The sequence below is a fragment of the Chenopodium quinoa genome, unplaced genomic scaffold (genome assembly GCF_001683475.1).
Source record: "Chenopodium quinoa cultivar QQ74 unplaced genomic scaffold, ASM168347v1, whole genome shotgun sequence".
In the NCBI taxonomy this organism is placed as follows: Eukaryota; Viridiplantae; Streptophyta; class Magnoliopsida; order Caryophyllales; family Amaranthaceae; genus Chenopodium; species Chenopodium quinoa.
The window spans coordinates 8907703-8924422 of NW_018742738.1; the positions used below are offsets into that span (position 1 = coordinate 8907703).

Genomic DNA, 16720 nt, shown 5'->3' on the forward strand with positions numbered 1-16720 from the left:
CTGATTGTTGAGGAGTTATAGAATAAGCAGATTCTGCAGAAGCGGTAACCTATGTGAAATATATATCTGCCAATTTCTTCACCAGTTAAGGGGCAGCGACCTCACTAGGATTACTCAAAATGTCAGACTCCACTGTTCCATTAAACAGACCCAGCGCATCCTCAAAGGCTCGTCCAAGACCAACAATGCTAGCATGCCGAAGAAGTTGTGTCTACAACCCAGCAGACTGCAACCGAGAAGCAAGAAAAGCATAGTGACGAACATCACCTACGGAATAAACACCAAACCCTCCAAACGCAAATGGTAAGGTGGCAAGCCGCCACTGCCAATCGTCAAACCCAGGCCCCGAAGCAATAACAATATGCTCCAAGGAAGATCAAAGAGCCCCATCGAAAGTGCGCTGAGCCACCTCAAAAGTACTAGAGGACAAGTATGCAATGCAAAGTAGAGTTTAGAAACTCCGGTACATGCCCTAAGTAACAACATCTCACACTGAGGATCATCCAGCATAGCGACCCTATCCATAAGGACAATGGTCTTGGTCACCCTCTGCATCACTAGCTCACCACTAAAAACAGAATCAAAACTAGCGGGACCACCAAACAACTTAACACCACGTAAAGGTCAAGTAATATTAGGTGGAAAGACACCCACAAGCCTGCTTCGAGGGTCTTCTGTAGGCCAGAATACTTCACCTTTTTCCACGTTAAAATGTAACCCAGAACGAGACCCATAATCAACTGTAAAACCTTCCCCACCACCAACGTGTCACCAATAATAGTGTCGTCATCCAAATACCAAGCCTGAAGACATACATCAAAAGTCTATCTGATTTTACACACTAAGGGTTGTAAAACCAAAGCAAAAAGCAAAGGACCAAGGGGATCACCCTGTTGCACCCCTTGAGACGACTATAAGGTTTGGTCCCCATAATATAATCTGGCTGGATTAGAATAGCAGAATTCAACCCATCGTGAAATGCCCGGACAACGGCGACGTACTTCACGTAATATGACCGAACGATCAACTAGATTGAAGGCGTTTTGAAATCCACCAACAACATAGAAAGACCAACATAAGAACCACGATCCTCAATCAACCGATTCACTGCATGAAGAATTGTCTCGCCACCTGAAGAGACCCCAACACCAAATTGAAGACCATCGAAGTAACTCCCTAAAGACTGACCAACCATAACAGAAAGCCACCTTTGAAACTAGACGACACCAAACCGTACCCACAGCAATAGGACAAATACCACCACTGGGCTTGACAAGTGGTGTAAGAGGAGCATTAGCAATATACTCTCCTAATTCCATAGGACATCTTCCAGCTACTAAGAGATTGACCACCCCGGTAATAGAGCCAACCAACTCATCTGAGACTGCCACAGTTGCACCACTCAAGCAATCCATAAGATGTCGATCGAGCAAGTAAACCATCCCTACCACATGATGTGCCACAAGGGAAACTCCTAATTCAATCCAAAACAACAGTAGAAGTCGTAACAAGATGAAGGTGATCAACAGGTATATCAGGCAATGATGGAGCTGGAGTCGAAGGGTACTTTGACTGTAAATCCGCAAGAGTGGCGTCATTATATGGAGCAACGCCTGAAGAAGAAAGAACTCGAACTGCAGCGGTGTAATGGCATCGTAAATCTTCCTACGACACCGCTTAATATTACGCTCTTCCAAGTTGAGATCCTCATCATAAACCACCGACAAAGTAGGAAAATTCTCTGTCGAAATTTCCCTTACAAGCTGCAAATTACCACCCGCCACACTCCAAGAACAAATAGCACATGAAATACTCTCTTCCTGATGCCGACGTCTTATCGAAGACCGAGACTCACGACTGCTCCGCGGGCGAAAGATTCTAAGGATACAAAGAGGTAACACCAACAAAGAGACCCAATTAGAAATGTCATCAGACTTAGAGATCACCTTATCAAGAGCACCTTTAGGAACCCGAGAAAACCCCAAACGACACTTGGGAGGGATAGACTTAATAGAGTGAAACCCCTTAGAGAATAAACAATCAAGGAGAGCCACATCAAAACCACCGCTATGATCTCGAGCCAAACCATCCACATGCCCAACTCGAGCAGGAGAAGAGGGAGCTTGCAACTTGGTGAAATTATTAAGCACAAAACGAACAATACCATCTCCTTCATCAGAGGGTGAAACATTATTATTATTATTATTATTATTATTATTATTATTATTATTATTATTATTATTATTATTTTATTTTTTTAAAAGAAATGATAAAATAATATTAATAGTAGTAAATATTTATTTTTCAATGGATATAGTAGTAAATAAATGTATAATATATATATAAAAAAAATGTAATAAGTACTAACAAAGACTAGATCAATCAGATACTAATCAGATCAAAGTAGACCAAAGTCACCAGACTAGAAATATTTAGATCAGGCCAGAAGTATTCTGATTAGACCAAATCAAATTTTACAATATGTAGATCGATCACCTTATTTTAGCTGAAGAGATTAAAGGTCTTTGATGTTCATCTTATTTTCACTTAATTAAGTTGTAATAACTTACGATAAGTCCAGACAAGTTTAGTTGAGGAAAAATAAATTCTGATAAAGGCTACTGAAATGCAAATTACAACTAAAATAAATTTTAATACTCCGTAAGTTCTGATAAAATAAGTTTAGACAATTAATAATCAGGTGAATATAACATAGTCTAAATCCATAATATTTCGACATTGCACCCACAAAGTCCTTATCCATGCAAGCTGTTGGATTGAGTGTTACTGGCTAAAGCCCAAACCAAATCGAGCATCCCAAATACTACCTCCATTATATATTATGTGCAACAAAAACATTGACACGGACACCTAGACAAAATTTGTATGTGAGTGTTAAAGGGAGAGAAAGATATAAAAAAGCATGTGATGAGGAAAGAGATAGAGAGAAATGACAACTAATAAAAGGAAAGAAAACATTTGTTGCAAATAAAGTGTAGCATTTATTTTTAGTAAATGTTGCACATAATATGCATTTATTTGTACATTTGTTGCAAATTTGGGTCAAGTTTAACAAGCCTTTTATTGATGCTAGACCTGTTCAATGGGTTAGGGGCCCATTGAAAGCCCTGGTCCAGCCATTTTATAAAAGGGTTTTACCCATTCAACATTTAAATGGAGTGGGCTTTTAAAGGGCTATTAAATAATGAGTTTTTAAAGGGTTGGGTCTAAATTAAAAAGGACTGAAATTGGGTAACACTTAAAAGGCTTTTTTATTCTAATTTTTATGTTTGTTTCTAAAACTTTCTAATGACAATTTTAAAAATTCTCAATTTCCCCAAACTATGAACCCTAAAAAAATCCCCAAATTCTAAATCTTCAATTTATCACCTTCTTGCTTGCCGCTCTCAATCGATTACCAAGGTATGTTGTTCGATTTCGCTCAATTCTGCTTGATCAGTTTGCTTGTTTAGTTTGTTTGTTCGATTTCGCTCAATTCTGCTCTTTTTTTTTATCACCTTCTTGTTTGTATGATTTTATGAGAACATGCGAACATGCTAATGTTTTGAGATAGTGACCACCTCTATGTACACTAATGCCACTAAATCTACCATCAATAGAATGAAAACTCCGTACTTAACCATTGACTTTTTCTATGTGATCCAACCAATTGTACCAATGTAACAAATTGATATAGTATTCCGTACTTAGCTCAAAAATAGAATACAAATATGGAGGTTTTGGTAGGTTGAATATTAGCATATACTTCTACTGCTATACTTTGTTTATGCATTTTTAATGGGTTGGGCCGGGCTTAATGGCCCATGGACAAGTTTAGCCCATTTAGATTAGGCTTGGCCCGTCCTGTCCCGGCCCATCTCATATAAAGCCCTGTCTAGCCCGGCCTGGCCCGTTGAACAGGTCTAATTGATGCATGCTAGCCCAAACCCAACCAAATCGTGCATCTCACCGTCTGTAGTTTTGTTTTGCTCTTTCATAACACCGATTTCCGATGAATTTGTACGTCATTTGTACTCGCCTTCTCTTTTAATTGTTCTTATCCGACAAAATATCAAGCCGGCTTAAACAATACAACCAAAACCCACCGATTCAGCCTTCAATCTTTTCGTGAAAAATGTGAACTTTGATTCTTTCTCCCAATTACTTCCTCAACTTCTTGCTTATACTTCCATCTTTGCTTCCATTCCAATTCACCCCTTCAACTTTCTACTAATTTCCATTACCCTCAATTTTTACTCATCGAATAAATTCTTGATAATTCCTGCTGTTTTTCATATGTTTGAAGGAAATTTTTAACTTGAGATTATTTGATGGGTGTTCTTGAAACTTTCCACTGATTTTCTGGGTTTTGGTGATAATAAGTAATTGGGTTTTGTTTCTTGGTATGGTATGGTAATGATGATGTGATAATCAGTGGCGGATCTAGTATTTTGATATACGGCCACATTGTTGGGCTCATTGGCGCCACTTTTGACTTAAAATCGACACGAAAAAAACTAATAACTTTTGGTGGGTTGGTTGTAGTTCTTGTAAATTTTGTTGGGTAATTGCTGAATTTGTGATTAGATGACAATGGTGAACAAAACAAGGAATATGTTGGAGGATTTTATGAGAGAAGGGTCATTCAAATGGCTGGTTGGTAGTCGGGATTCATTTAAAGAGGAAATGGAGGAATTAGGCAAATCATCTTCTGGAGATAGTAATTGGATACCTGAACTTTCACCTGTTGCTAATGTTGTGGCAAGGAGATGCTCAAGGTATGACTGTTAATGTTCATGCACATATTTAAGCAATCTTGTTATGCTAATTGTTGGTGTTTTTTGTTTTATTAGTATGTATTTAAATATAATTTGCTCTATATTGGATCCTCAACTTGAATTATCTAACTCGATGTGTTGTTGATTAATTTTTGATGATATCTGTTAAATTTTACATGCCTAAAATTGCGGTAGTATGTAAATGTTATGATTCCATTGTGTGGTTGGGTCTTAATTTTGTTACGAATGTGATGCATTGATATCTATTCCATGACTAAAATCAAGGCAGTGTGCAATGTGTAATGGTATGGGTTTACCTAGATTTCGTGAATCGTGAACCAGATACCCCCTTAGTTTTTCAACTGACTACGCGATTGTACTTTACAAACTATGGATTTCTGGAGTATTTAACCAATTTAATGTGGTATATGGAGTACCAGAGTTGGTATTATGCTGTCCATCTTGTGGAAAATCCGAAGTTGTTAGATACTTTCAAAGTTGGCTGGATTAATAATGGTTATGTGTAGCAACTAAGCATGCTAGCTTCCATTGTGAAAGTTGTCATATTAGGACTGATGAAGTTCAAGTGAAATGCAAATTGGAGTTGGTAAGCATGGTGACTTCTGGAGTGAAATGATTTTCTTAGTTGTTTAGTGATAAACATGTTGGAATTGATCTGAATTATTTTTGTTGAGTTATCAATTACAAAAAAAAAGTACAAATATTTTGATTACGTTGTATGACTGAATTCACGAGTTAGTGAGGGGACAATTCTAAAATAGGTCTGCAAGTTGTCTAGTAACGAACATGTACTCTTTGGTCTAGATACGTGGAAGGTTCTTTGCTTTTCGATAGCAATTATGAAGGGAAATGGCAGGGAGGAAAGTATACAGAAAGGAAAGGGAAGGAAGGGGAGGGAGAGAGTGAACTTCCAATTATGGGATATTAACTCCCCTCTCTTTCTCTCTATCCAAATACAATGTGAAGGGCTTAGTTTCCATTCTTTTCATCTTATCTTTTCTTCTTTGAATTCATTGGCCCTTATTTAAACTTGTTTAAGTTCGATTTTAAGATGTAGTATGAATTTGGATACCTTATTTAACTTATTTTATTGAGATTAACACTATGTTTTGAAACAATGGTGAAGGGAAAGGGAGGGGAAATAAAAAAGGATGTGTGGGGAGGGAGAAAATAACCTTTTATTTTACTTCCAAATTTCGCCAACAATAGAAGGATTTGGTATGTTAAAGGGGAAGGTAAATGTATCCCTTCATTTCCTTTTCCTTCCCTTGCCCTATGTGATGTCCGAATAAGGGACATTGTATCCCTCACTTTTTCTTCCCTCCCTTTTCCCTCCAAATATTCCTATCCAAACATTGTGTATGAAACCAAAGACAAATTCCATGGAGTAAAAGGCTTTATTCACAACCACCATTCACTACTGGCCTAGACTTGAAGTGAATATTTGGAAGAGATGCCTATAGGCCTATAACTTATAACCTTGCAGTCACTTCAAAATATGATTTTCACAAAGCAAAAGCTAGCAAACCATTTTATACTAGATTATGGAAAGAGGAGCCTAAGTATGTCAATCAAGCTCTTAAAAATATCAGTGAAGATTACATATATAGTTGCCTAGAGGGTAGTGCGCTGCGTTCCTTGCTTCTACTTCTAAGCTTTCTTTCTTATTGAGCTTTCCTTTCTTGATGTAGCAACTACATACATTTTCATTATCCACACCTTTTTTCTCATCATATAATAGGCGTAAGTAGGTGATCTTCTTTGGGTATTGCAACATGACACATTTGCATTTTCGATATACTTTTTAATTTTTATAATCCTATAATAGGTGTATGTGTAAACAATGCACTTTTATCAGCAATGGTTGAGTTTTAGAGTAATTACAAATTGAAATGGTTTTTAGAAAGTTTACTTAACTTTACCATGCATGATTTATTACATATAGCTCATAAACAATTGAAATAAAACATGTACCGATGCTCCAAATTGAAGATTGCACTACAAGATTGATGTATGGAACAAACTAGTGATTTGAACTATATTGGGCTGTTTGGGACTTTAGGTTGCTTACTTTATGAGTAAATTTCAATTATTACCTCATTCTGACTTCTGAGGCTGGAACTTTTCTTCTTAAGTACAAAGTTTAAGTTCAAACAAAACCAATATTAAATTGTAATTATTTTTTTTATTTTTTTATGTTTATGTTCTCCAAGAGAGTTGCAGCTTGCCTACTATTGTTGCTCAACAGCTTATGATCTTTGTGAGATGCATTTTTTTTTGCAATTTGACTGACATGATTCTATCTAGCCTGATTTCAAGGCTCCTTTTCTTCTTGGGTAAACTTTTGAAAGGACGGAGAAATTTGTACTTAATTATACCTACTGATCCCACATATTCCTCAAAATCTATGCTAAGAAAGTGGTTGGAACTGGAGTTGTCAAGCTTTATTATGCCATTGGATAAAAAGAATGATTTATATAAAGGAATAGTTAGGCAGCCAGCCTAGTTGCTTAGAGCTTTCCATGCTATGCTGGAGTAGACTTATGTTTGTGAAGTATTTTGTTTCCAATGGATAGGAGGAAATGTTTCTGTTGAGTTTTAGAGAAATATATTGCAGGGTTGCAAGTTTTAAACATTTTTTTTTTCCTGTTTTCCATCTCTTATCTATTGTATGCTAGTGGCGAGTCTTTTAATTCCATGTAGTTGCTTTGCCTTTATTTCTTCTTAAAGCTAATGTTTCCTGGGCAGAGAATCTAACTTTAACTCTTAATGAAATTGCATGACCAAGATACCATAACTTTTCCTTTCCATTACGTAAATGCTTTATGACAATTGACAACAGAGATTGATGAATGAGGTTGGAGTGGTTTTTTTATTTAGGATATGAATCGATATCTTCATGACTATATGATAATACAACCTTTATTATGATGTCCTAAACAAATGTTGCAGCTGTGGGAATTACAGTGGCTGTCTTCTCTTCCTTCGTGAGGATATCTTTCTTGTGTGTCTTAACTTTGTAAAATGACAGGCAACATGAAAATGGGAAACACCTAGAGGAGGTCATCAGGCCAAATGATCAGCCATTAATTGTCTATAGTTACTAAATGTACTTTACGGCTGCCACATGTTAACATATGATCTACTCCAACTGCTATGCTAACTCACTGTGGTGGGAGTCTCTCAACAGCACTATTCAAAGAGACACTTTAGTCCGATAAGAGAATACTGTATTAAGTCATGTAGAATAGTTTTTCAGTGGGCCAAATAGATGTATGCGAAATTTAAGGCCAATGTGACTAATACAACTAGTATAAAGATTGTGCCTCGTCCAGAATCTGTTATGCCAAATTTACCACTGAAGCAAAAAAATTCGCAACTATGACCAGTATAAGCATTATAGAGATCATGCCATGTCTGCTTAAATCTGTCTGCCAAAATGCACTGAAGTAAAATTATGCAGGTATTATTACAATTGCAGTTGCAGTCATATCATAAACCTTGGTGTTATTCTTTTGGTAGTAGAGCCAGGTTCCCTCTAAATTTATTACATCTCTTGTTATATTCTGATAGGATTCTTTGGTTGGTCATAGATTTTCTTCTTATGAATATGATTTCTCTATTGTAGGCTTGATTATCACTGTGCACTTCTAGATACCAATAATAAGAGTCTATCCTATTACCTCTGCTAGACAACCTTACTAATCCATATATTTGGGAACTCTTGGAAGTCTCCTATAGTCCTATGAGTTGATATAAAGAATTGTTTGAGCTTAGAAGATAAAGGCTCTGTCTTTTAAGTAGAGGGCTTAGACTTTAATAACCCAATCAACTCTCTCAATAATATTCGATGTAGGACTTTGGGGTGTTGTAGGCTGCTCTCTTTTTCTTATTGTATCATGTGTGAGAGATCATATTGTAGGATCTTATAACATAGCACCTTTTGTTGTCATACTATCTTTGCTGTAATTTTTTCTCAAGATGCTTCATATTTTTTGTTGTTTTTGTTTGCCACGATTCTAGCCCTGTGAATGTTTTGACACTTTACATTTCTGAACTGTTGCACGTCTGAGATTATTAGATTAGTATAGCCCTATAGCATGATGTCAGCCTGCTGCGCTGTTATCAATTATAATTTAATTGTAATTTTTAAAATAATACTCATGAAAATTCCTGCTTATTCGGTATTTCACTTTTAAAGCTGGCATTTTCTTCCTTTGCAGAATACTTGGGATTTCAACAAGTGATCTTAAAGAAGATTTTGATTCAGTTGCTTCAGAATCTGTTAGAAGCCCTTCTCATTATGCTAGAAACTTACTGGAGTACTGTTGTTTTAGAGCACTTGCCCTGTCTATGCAAGTAACTGGTTATTTGGCTGATAAAAAATTCCGTCGTTTAACATATGATATGATGCTCGCGTGGGAGTTTCCTGCTTCTTCTAGCCAACCATTACTTACTGTGAGTATATTACTATTTTATTCTTAATTTATAAAAATAATGGCTAATTTCAGTTTTAGTTTCAAGAGAGCTTTAAGATCTCGGACATGGCTTCCATCTGCACCACCTCCAAATTTTATTGTCATACATTATGGATAACTGACTATGGCAAGCAACCTTAGCAGTGATTTCAAGTCCTATCCTCCAAATGAATAATACTTACCCCTAGTTTCATCCATTAAACTTAATTCGTTATGCTTGTTTACTACTAATTGTATGTTTGAGGATTTTGTACTATAACTTTCTCTGTAGATGGGGGAAGGGGAGTTCTCTGTGACTTTGATGCTTCAAATCTTCTTTTATGCTTAGGCATACTGTCTGATTAACCTTGTTGCAGGTGGATGAAGATGCTACAGTTGGACTGGAAGCCTTTTCTAGGATAGCACCTGCTGTGCCTATTATTGCGAATGTAGTCATCAGCAACAATTTATTTCTGGTTCTTACTGCTTCAACTGGTGGTCGCCTTCAGTATTCTGTCTATGAGAAGTACCTTATTGGCTTAGAAAGGTAGCATTTAGGTGAATTCAGTTCTTGCAACGTTCAAGTAATAACTACAGGTTTAATATCTTTGCTTTTTGTACTAGATGATGGCAATTATGCATAAATTTCTTGTATTGGCACTTGGCAGGGTATTTATATCTTTATGTTCTTTCTGCTTCCAACTGGGTTCTGAAACTCTTGTTTCTCATTCCAGTTTCCACTTAGCTACAACTGCCAGGGTTTTGTATTTGCTGATCATGACTATAGTCAAATTTAAGATATATAATCAAATTTAAGATACCAATGTACCTAAATCTATATTGCTTTTCTATCTTGGGAGAGGCTGTCCTTTGGGGACGAGATGATCCTAATCATTGGCTTGTTTAGCAGTTACTAAGTTGTATTTAACTGATATTTTACACTATTGTAATTTCTGACAAATAATTGATGTTTTAGATTTATTTAGAAAAGTAGAATTTGGCTCCAAATATTATTAGACTCCCAACGAAAGTCATTAATCATCCATCTACCAGTCTACCACCCAATAATAAAGCAAGTGCAACTGTGCAATATAAAAAGTTGGAAACATTAATTGTACATAGTTAGGTAGGATTTAGTGTATAAATAGGAGAAGTAAACTGACACAAATTAATGAACTCTTACATGATATCGATCATATATATCTTAGAATTTATGGATGCATTATTCATTTGAATTCCTTTTGCAAAAGACAGCATCTCCAAAACATCAATCATGATTAATTTTCTTATATGTGGGAATATGCGTTACTGTGATTTTGTTTGTTTCTCAGGCATGGCTATTCTTGAAATTTCTTGCTTTATTCGTTTTACTACCTTATCAACTTATTTTATTCATATGTTAATATTTTAGAGGTCATGAAAAAAACCCTAATTTGGTCTCATTCTTTTATTTCAGAGCTGTAAAGAAATTGAAGAATCAATCTGATTCATCGTTGCTATCTGAACTGCGGTCAGGTAGAAGGGAGAAGATAGTGGAAGTGGATGGCACAGTGACAACCCAACCAGTTCTCCAGCATTTGGGAATTTCTACATGGCCTGGTGAGTCATCTTTTTCTGGAAATTTTTCCTCACCCTGGGACCATCTTCTCTAACTTCATCTTGATCATTGTTGTTGTTATTTAAGGAGGCTTATGACATTCTTGTAGTGCAGTTGTTTTAAAGTTGTGATATATCTTTTTTGTTTTTTTTTTAATACTTCATAATATTTTTGTGTCTTTACAGCATGTTCTTACCTCATCCCTACTTCATTTTCATCTGATGCAGGGAGACTAATCCTTACTGATCATGCTCTATATTTTGAACCTCTTAAAGTTGTATCATATGATAAAGCAACACGCTATGACCTAGCAGATGATTTGAAGCAGAGTGTCAAACCTGAATTGACTGGTCCATGGGGTACAAGACTTTTTGATAAGGCTGTTGCTTACAAATCTGTTTCTCTGTAAGACCATTATCTCTTACTAGTCTATAGGTTTTCAGGTAGCTTATACCTTCTTTTGGCATGTTTGTGCATCAGAAGACTACTATATTGTAGCTAATATTACTGTCTTGTAAATTTAGATCTGTTGATTAAATTCATTATGTATCCTTCAGATCAGAACCGGTAATAATGGAATTTCCTGAGCTTAAAGGGCATAGTCGACGTGACTATTGGTTGGCGATTATGCAGGAGATTTTATTTGCTCATAAATTCATTCGCAAGTACAAGATATCTGGCATTGGACGGGAAGAAGCACTTCTAAAAGCTGTACTTGGGATTCTTCGGTTGCAGGCCATTCAAGATATGAATTTAATAGGCCCTGTTCGTGTGGAAGCAATTCTTCTTTTTAATCTTTGTGATCATCTACCCGGGGGAGATATGATTCTAGAAACTCTAGCCAGCATGTCCACCTCAAGAGAGTTAGAAAGGACAAATAGTCCTCGACGATGTGGTTTGCACTCTAGTTCAGCTTTAGCGATTGCCACTACTTTAGGCTTTGGATTTGGTTCCAATGACCATAACAATCATGTACTTCTTGTGGGTGAGATAGCAGTTGGGGATACAACTCCCTTGGAGAAGGTTGTTAAGGAATCAAGAAGTAGCTATGAGAAGGTGGTCCTAGCTCAGGAAACAGTGGACGGTGTAAAAGTAGATGGTATTGATACCAACTTGGCGGTAATGAAGGTATATTTTGATAATCCTTGACATTAACATTTGGCCATCCATCAGATATAGATATTACACTTGCAAATGAAGTTAGTGGGTTAAACCCAGATATGCTACTGTGGTTGTTCAACCATAGAAAGCACTGACTTGTCAATAGCTAACCGCATTTTCAGGTGTTAATACCAACCATTTTGGGGCATTTATACTTGTTTTTCTTAGTTGGAATTGAATAGCCTTACAATCTTACACTCATTAACCATGACAAGCAGAGTTGTATTAAAAGTACATGTCTGAACATGTGATGATGTTGATGACGGTTTGCAGGAATATCGTAGGCTTTTGGTGAGAATTTAAACTGACTAAGTTTTATTGGCTCTGACTACTTTATTATGGCATAGTGGTGATCAAACCTAATACCTTCTGGTTTTGCTTATTGTATTTTATGTATAAATGAAGATAGCGGTGGTTTATTGGTGTGTGTGTGTGTGTGTGTGTATGCGCATTGTGTGTGCTTATGAGATAATGAAAGAGACAAATGGGGGTTCCGATGAAGACAGGGAAAGAAGACTAAAACCATAATTCACCCCCCTGCATTTAATGGATTCATTTCTTGATCCATGTCCCATTACCTGATAGGATTAGGGTATTTCCCCGGGACAGAATTTTATTTTTGTCTTGACTTTTTTATTGACATATTTTTGCAGGAGCTACTTTTTCCTGTTTTAGAACTTGTCAACTGTATTTTTTCTCTGGCTTATTGGGAAGAGCCTTTGAAGTCTCTGGTATTCTGCGCAATTGTTGCTTATGCTGTCTTCAGGTAAGTTATTTGGATCTAATTATTTATCTTATATCATGTGTCCATGGCCTTAAGTTGAAGATATTTTTGATGTAACATTATCAAGTTTGCTGATTGCTTTGCCTCATTCCTCACATTCTTTTCTTTTATTTGGCCGTCTTCTAATGTGTTTGAGAATCTTGGTATGAAAGATCTTTGGGGGAATTTGATTAGACTAGTATAGTTAATTTGCAATCTATGTTTTGGTTTCTTTGAACAGTGTGTGACTCTCTTCCATGATATTGGTTTAGCTCATGGAATTAGGATTGTTGAGGATAACCTTTTATATCTCTAGCCAAATGAGGATTACCCCAGTTGAAACTTTAACCTGCAACATATTCATTGCTCCTATACTCCCAACTGTCCAAATTGTGGAAACTTGTGCATGTTGAAGTTTTGCAATGAAAATTGGCCATTAATTGTTTTCGTATGTAATTGTAAGACTTGACTGAAATTTCATGAGTTGTGGTGTTGAAAGTAGTTTTGTTGATCAGACAAGAGAGTGTTGTACTTACCCAGGGGTCTCATTCTGTTTCTATTATCCAAACAACTTCGCATGTTCCCACTTTCCATGTGTGTTTAGTTGTTCACCAAAGGATAGAACCTTCTAGTTGCAGGAATACTTCAAGGAACATATAATTAATGAAACATAAACACTTTACATGCTTCAGGCATGTTAACAATGCTGCCAAATGATTGATAATTAAGGACTAGGAATCTAGGATGGCTTTGATAAATAACTCCTGAGGCCTTTACACCATTAAATTGGTCAAATTCTATAATATATGCTTGTCTGTTCTGATTTCTTGGATATTAGTACATAGTAACCTTTTGGTTGTGCCGCATTTGCAGGGGATGGCTTGTGTATGTTGTTGCTTCGCCTCTAATCTTTATTGCATTCTTTATGCTTCTGACACTTTGGTTTAGTCAAGGTCGACCTGTTTCAGAGGTGAAGGTAATAGCTCCACCAACAAAGAATGCAATGGAACAGATTTTGGCAGTCCAGAACGCAGTTTCTCAAGCTGAAGAGTTCATCCAATTTGGAAATATTATTCTTCTCAAACTACGTGCCTTGTTGCTATCCATTTCACCTCAGGTTAGTATCTTCGTTTATTTCCAGCTGTTCTTGATACTTTGACCCTCTCCAACCTCTACCTAATTGAATAAAGATTATATTATATACTGATGAATAAGCACCTCAAAAGAAGACAAAAAAGGAGAATTGATTATACACATGTACATTTTAATGCATGTTTGGTACGGAGTATGAATCAAGGAAAAGGTATGGAATATAACGAATAATAAGAGGAAAGGTTAAAATTTTTAGTGTTACCATTATTAGTTGTTTGGTATACCCGAGGAAAGGAATCCTTTGTATCAAATTGAGGATCAAGGAGGGAAACAATTTTGTTACCATCAGGTTGGTAAAGGTAACAAATTGGTGGCAATAATTAGGAAAAGGAGTGTGCTATCCTACTTCTCATACCAAAAACTTGTTAATGTAAACGGGTAACTAATTCCATTTTCACTCATTAAAAACACTATACCAAACATGCTCTTTGTAATTTAGTATGGACTTTGGGGAGAAAAAATTGTTGCTCTTGTTTGTGTTTTCTTCTATTACTTAATGTTTTGATCTATGTTACAAATTTACATTAGTTTGGACTCGAGATCTGATATTGATCCTACTGATTTTGTAGGCTACCATGAAATGTGCAATAGTGCTTTCGGGCATGGCTGTGTTTTTGGCATTTGTCCCAAGTAAGTACATTATACTGTTGTGCTTTCTGGAGGTATTCACAAGGTATTCCCCTCCAAGGAGAGCAAACACAGAAAAATGGGAGAGGCGTTTGAGGGAGTGGTGGTTTAGCATACCCGCTGCACCAGTTGCTCTTGAGAGAGAGAATGAAGATAAGAAACGGAAATAATTTCACGTTTGCTTGAAGGTTGTAGATTAGTAATAAATCATTGTATCATTCTGCTAATAGAAAAGCTGCTTGTTAATAGAATGACTGTTAATAAAGTTCTTTTCTAGTATACAAGATATATCTAATGAGAAGTGTAAAGTTGAACATAATTCTCTGTGCATATGGTTAGCGTTGTGCATTTCCCACAGAGATGCAAATGAGGGCTACCTATTCTTAAACAGTGAGACCAGCAAGCATTAACGGCGACATAATTAAAAAGGTCGACAGAGAGATATTTTTCAAGAAGGGAGCTTCATTGGCAAGATTAAGACTCACAATGACATACAGAAGGGAGCAACTAACTTGGAGTTCATTCAGCCACAACTAGATCGGGAAACTTCACTGAATTCCTGGGATAATCCCTGAATCTTGTGTGCAGAATGGTTTCTTATGCTTGGCCAGTAAATGGAGAAACAAGGAGATAGTATTGGTGATCAAAGGCAGCACAATATGCTATATTGCTATTTAGTAAGGCTTGTATGATGAATGAGACTTTCAAGGTTCCTGAAACTTTCAAATTCCTGAAAGTTTCAGAAAGCATGGAAATAGAGGCAAAAGGCGAATATGAATGAGTTGAAGCACACTATAATTTTATTCAAACATGTTCGTTAGTACACTATAATGTTTGTGAATGGTTCGTTTATTAAATAACTCTCTAATATGACTCAGTTTAAATATATACGAGCTTCTTTCTTCTTAAAATAATAATAATAATAATAATAATAATAATAATAATAAAATTTTAAAAAAAATTATGTGCAACTTTTTAGTATTATTATGTTGTATATAAAATTTACAAAAGTTGCACATAGAGATAATATAAAATAATATAAAATTTATGAATGTAAGATAAATTATAAAAAGTTTTTAAATGATCAATTGATATAAAAGTTTTCAAATAAAAGCACTTTACAAACGAATATGTAGTTCATGAACTTATTTGAACGAGTACATCTATGAGTTCATTTGTGTTCAAGCTCATTCATCAAACGAGCTTTAAATTTTGTCAAATTCGGCTCATTTATTAAATAAACAAATATGAACGAGTTTCAATCGAGCTCGTATTTTTTTATTGATCGGCTCGGTTCATTTTTTTATCGGTTGGCTCGGTTCATTTTTTTATCGGCTCGGTTCATTTTAGATCGTGAATTTATGAGCATAAATAAACAATTAGTTTGTGAATATACTTTTGACAAACTTTTAAATAAAACGGATGTTCAGTAAATTACTGAACATCCGTTATAAAGTGACAATAAAATGTACAAAAGTTACACTAAAACGCACAAAAGTTACCCTGACACATATAAGAGTTATTTATGCTTCATTGATAAATTTGACAAAAGTGACACTAAATCTGACAAAAGTGTACCCGATGTACAGTATATTATTGAAAACCGGGTGTATATAAAAGTTTTCCTATAATTTTTTCAATTACGAAATTAAATATATATTTATCCATAAATAACCGCATATAAAAAAAATAAAATTGATATGATTTAGTCTAATTTAATCTGAAAATGTATGATATAAGAAAATATCTACTTAAATATGTTGAAACAAACTTAGCAAGAAGCCTACAGTGGTAATACACGAAAAAAAAAAAAAAATACATGGTGAAAGTCTTCCTAAAGATCTTCTTTGATGGTCGTTTTCTTCACTTTTCTTGTTCAACCTGTATCTTTCTCTGCAGCGTGCAAGGACAAATGTAACATTTTTTGGACTTTTGGTCGATTTCGTGTGAACATTGAATCTTGCATTTGCATCCGAAAGTTTACTAGTTGTGGTATGCAGCAAACAATTTATACTACTACTTAGATCAAGTGTCTCTTACGCTTTATTTGGCCAGCAAGATGCTCAAAATCTACTTCATATGCTAAAACTAAGTCATATCTCACACTGATGGTGTAAATCTAGTAACGCGACAACTAAATCCGTATGTGGGGAAGATGTTAATT

The 16720-nt window shown here is 35.7% G+C and overlaps 1 protein-coding gene across 1 annotated transcript; it reads left to right on the forward strand.

The window, feature by feature from the left end:
• Positions 1 to 3970: 3970 nt before the first annotated feature.
• LOC110724203 lies at positions 3971 to 14875 on the forward strand. Its single transcript, XM_021903610.1, has 9 exons — positions 3971 to 4778; positions 9023 to 9257; positions 9634 to 9803; positions 10713 to 10855; positions 11081 to 11258; positions 11411 to 11981; positions 12668 to 12780; positions 13651 to 13894; positions 14499 to 14875. The coding sequence occupies exons 1-9, from the start codon at positions 4588 to 4590 to the stop codon at positions 14724 to 14726; spliced, it is 2073 nt and encodes a 690-aa protein (XP_021759302.1). The 5' UTR covers positions 3971 to 4587; the 3' UTR covers positions 14727 to 14875.
• The last annotated feature ends 1845 nt before the right edge of the window (positions 14876 to 16720 follow it).

What these genes read in the sequence shown, in the direction of transcription:
- LOC110724203 (XM_021903610.1), top strand. Translation starts at nt 4,588, where the DNA reads ATGACAATGGTGAACAAAACAAGGAATATGTTGGAGGATTTTATGAGA. An exon ending in TACCTTATTGGCTTAGAAAG is followed by an intron (nt 9,804 to 10,712) that starts GTAGCATTTAGG and finishes CTTTTATTTCAG; the next exon opens with AGCTGTAAAGAAATTGAAGA. An exon ending in CCAACTTGGCGGTAATGAAG is followed by an intron (nt 11,982 to 12,667) that starts GTATATTTTGAT and finishes ATATTTTTGCAG; the next exon opens with GAGCTACTTTTTCCTGTTTT.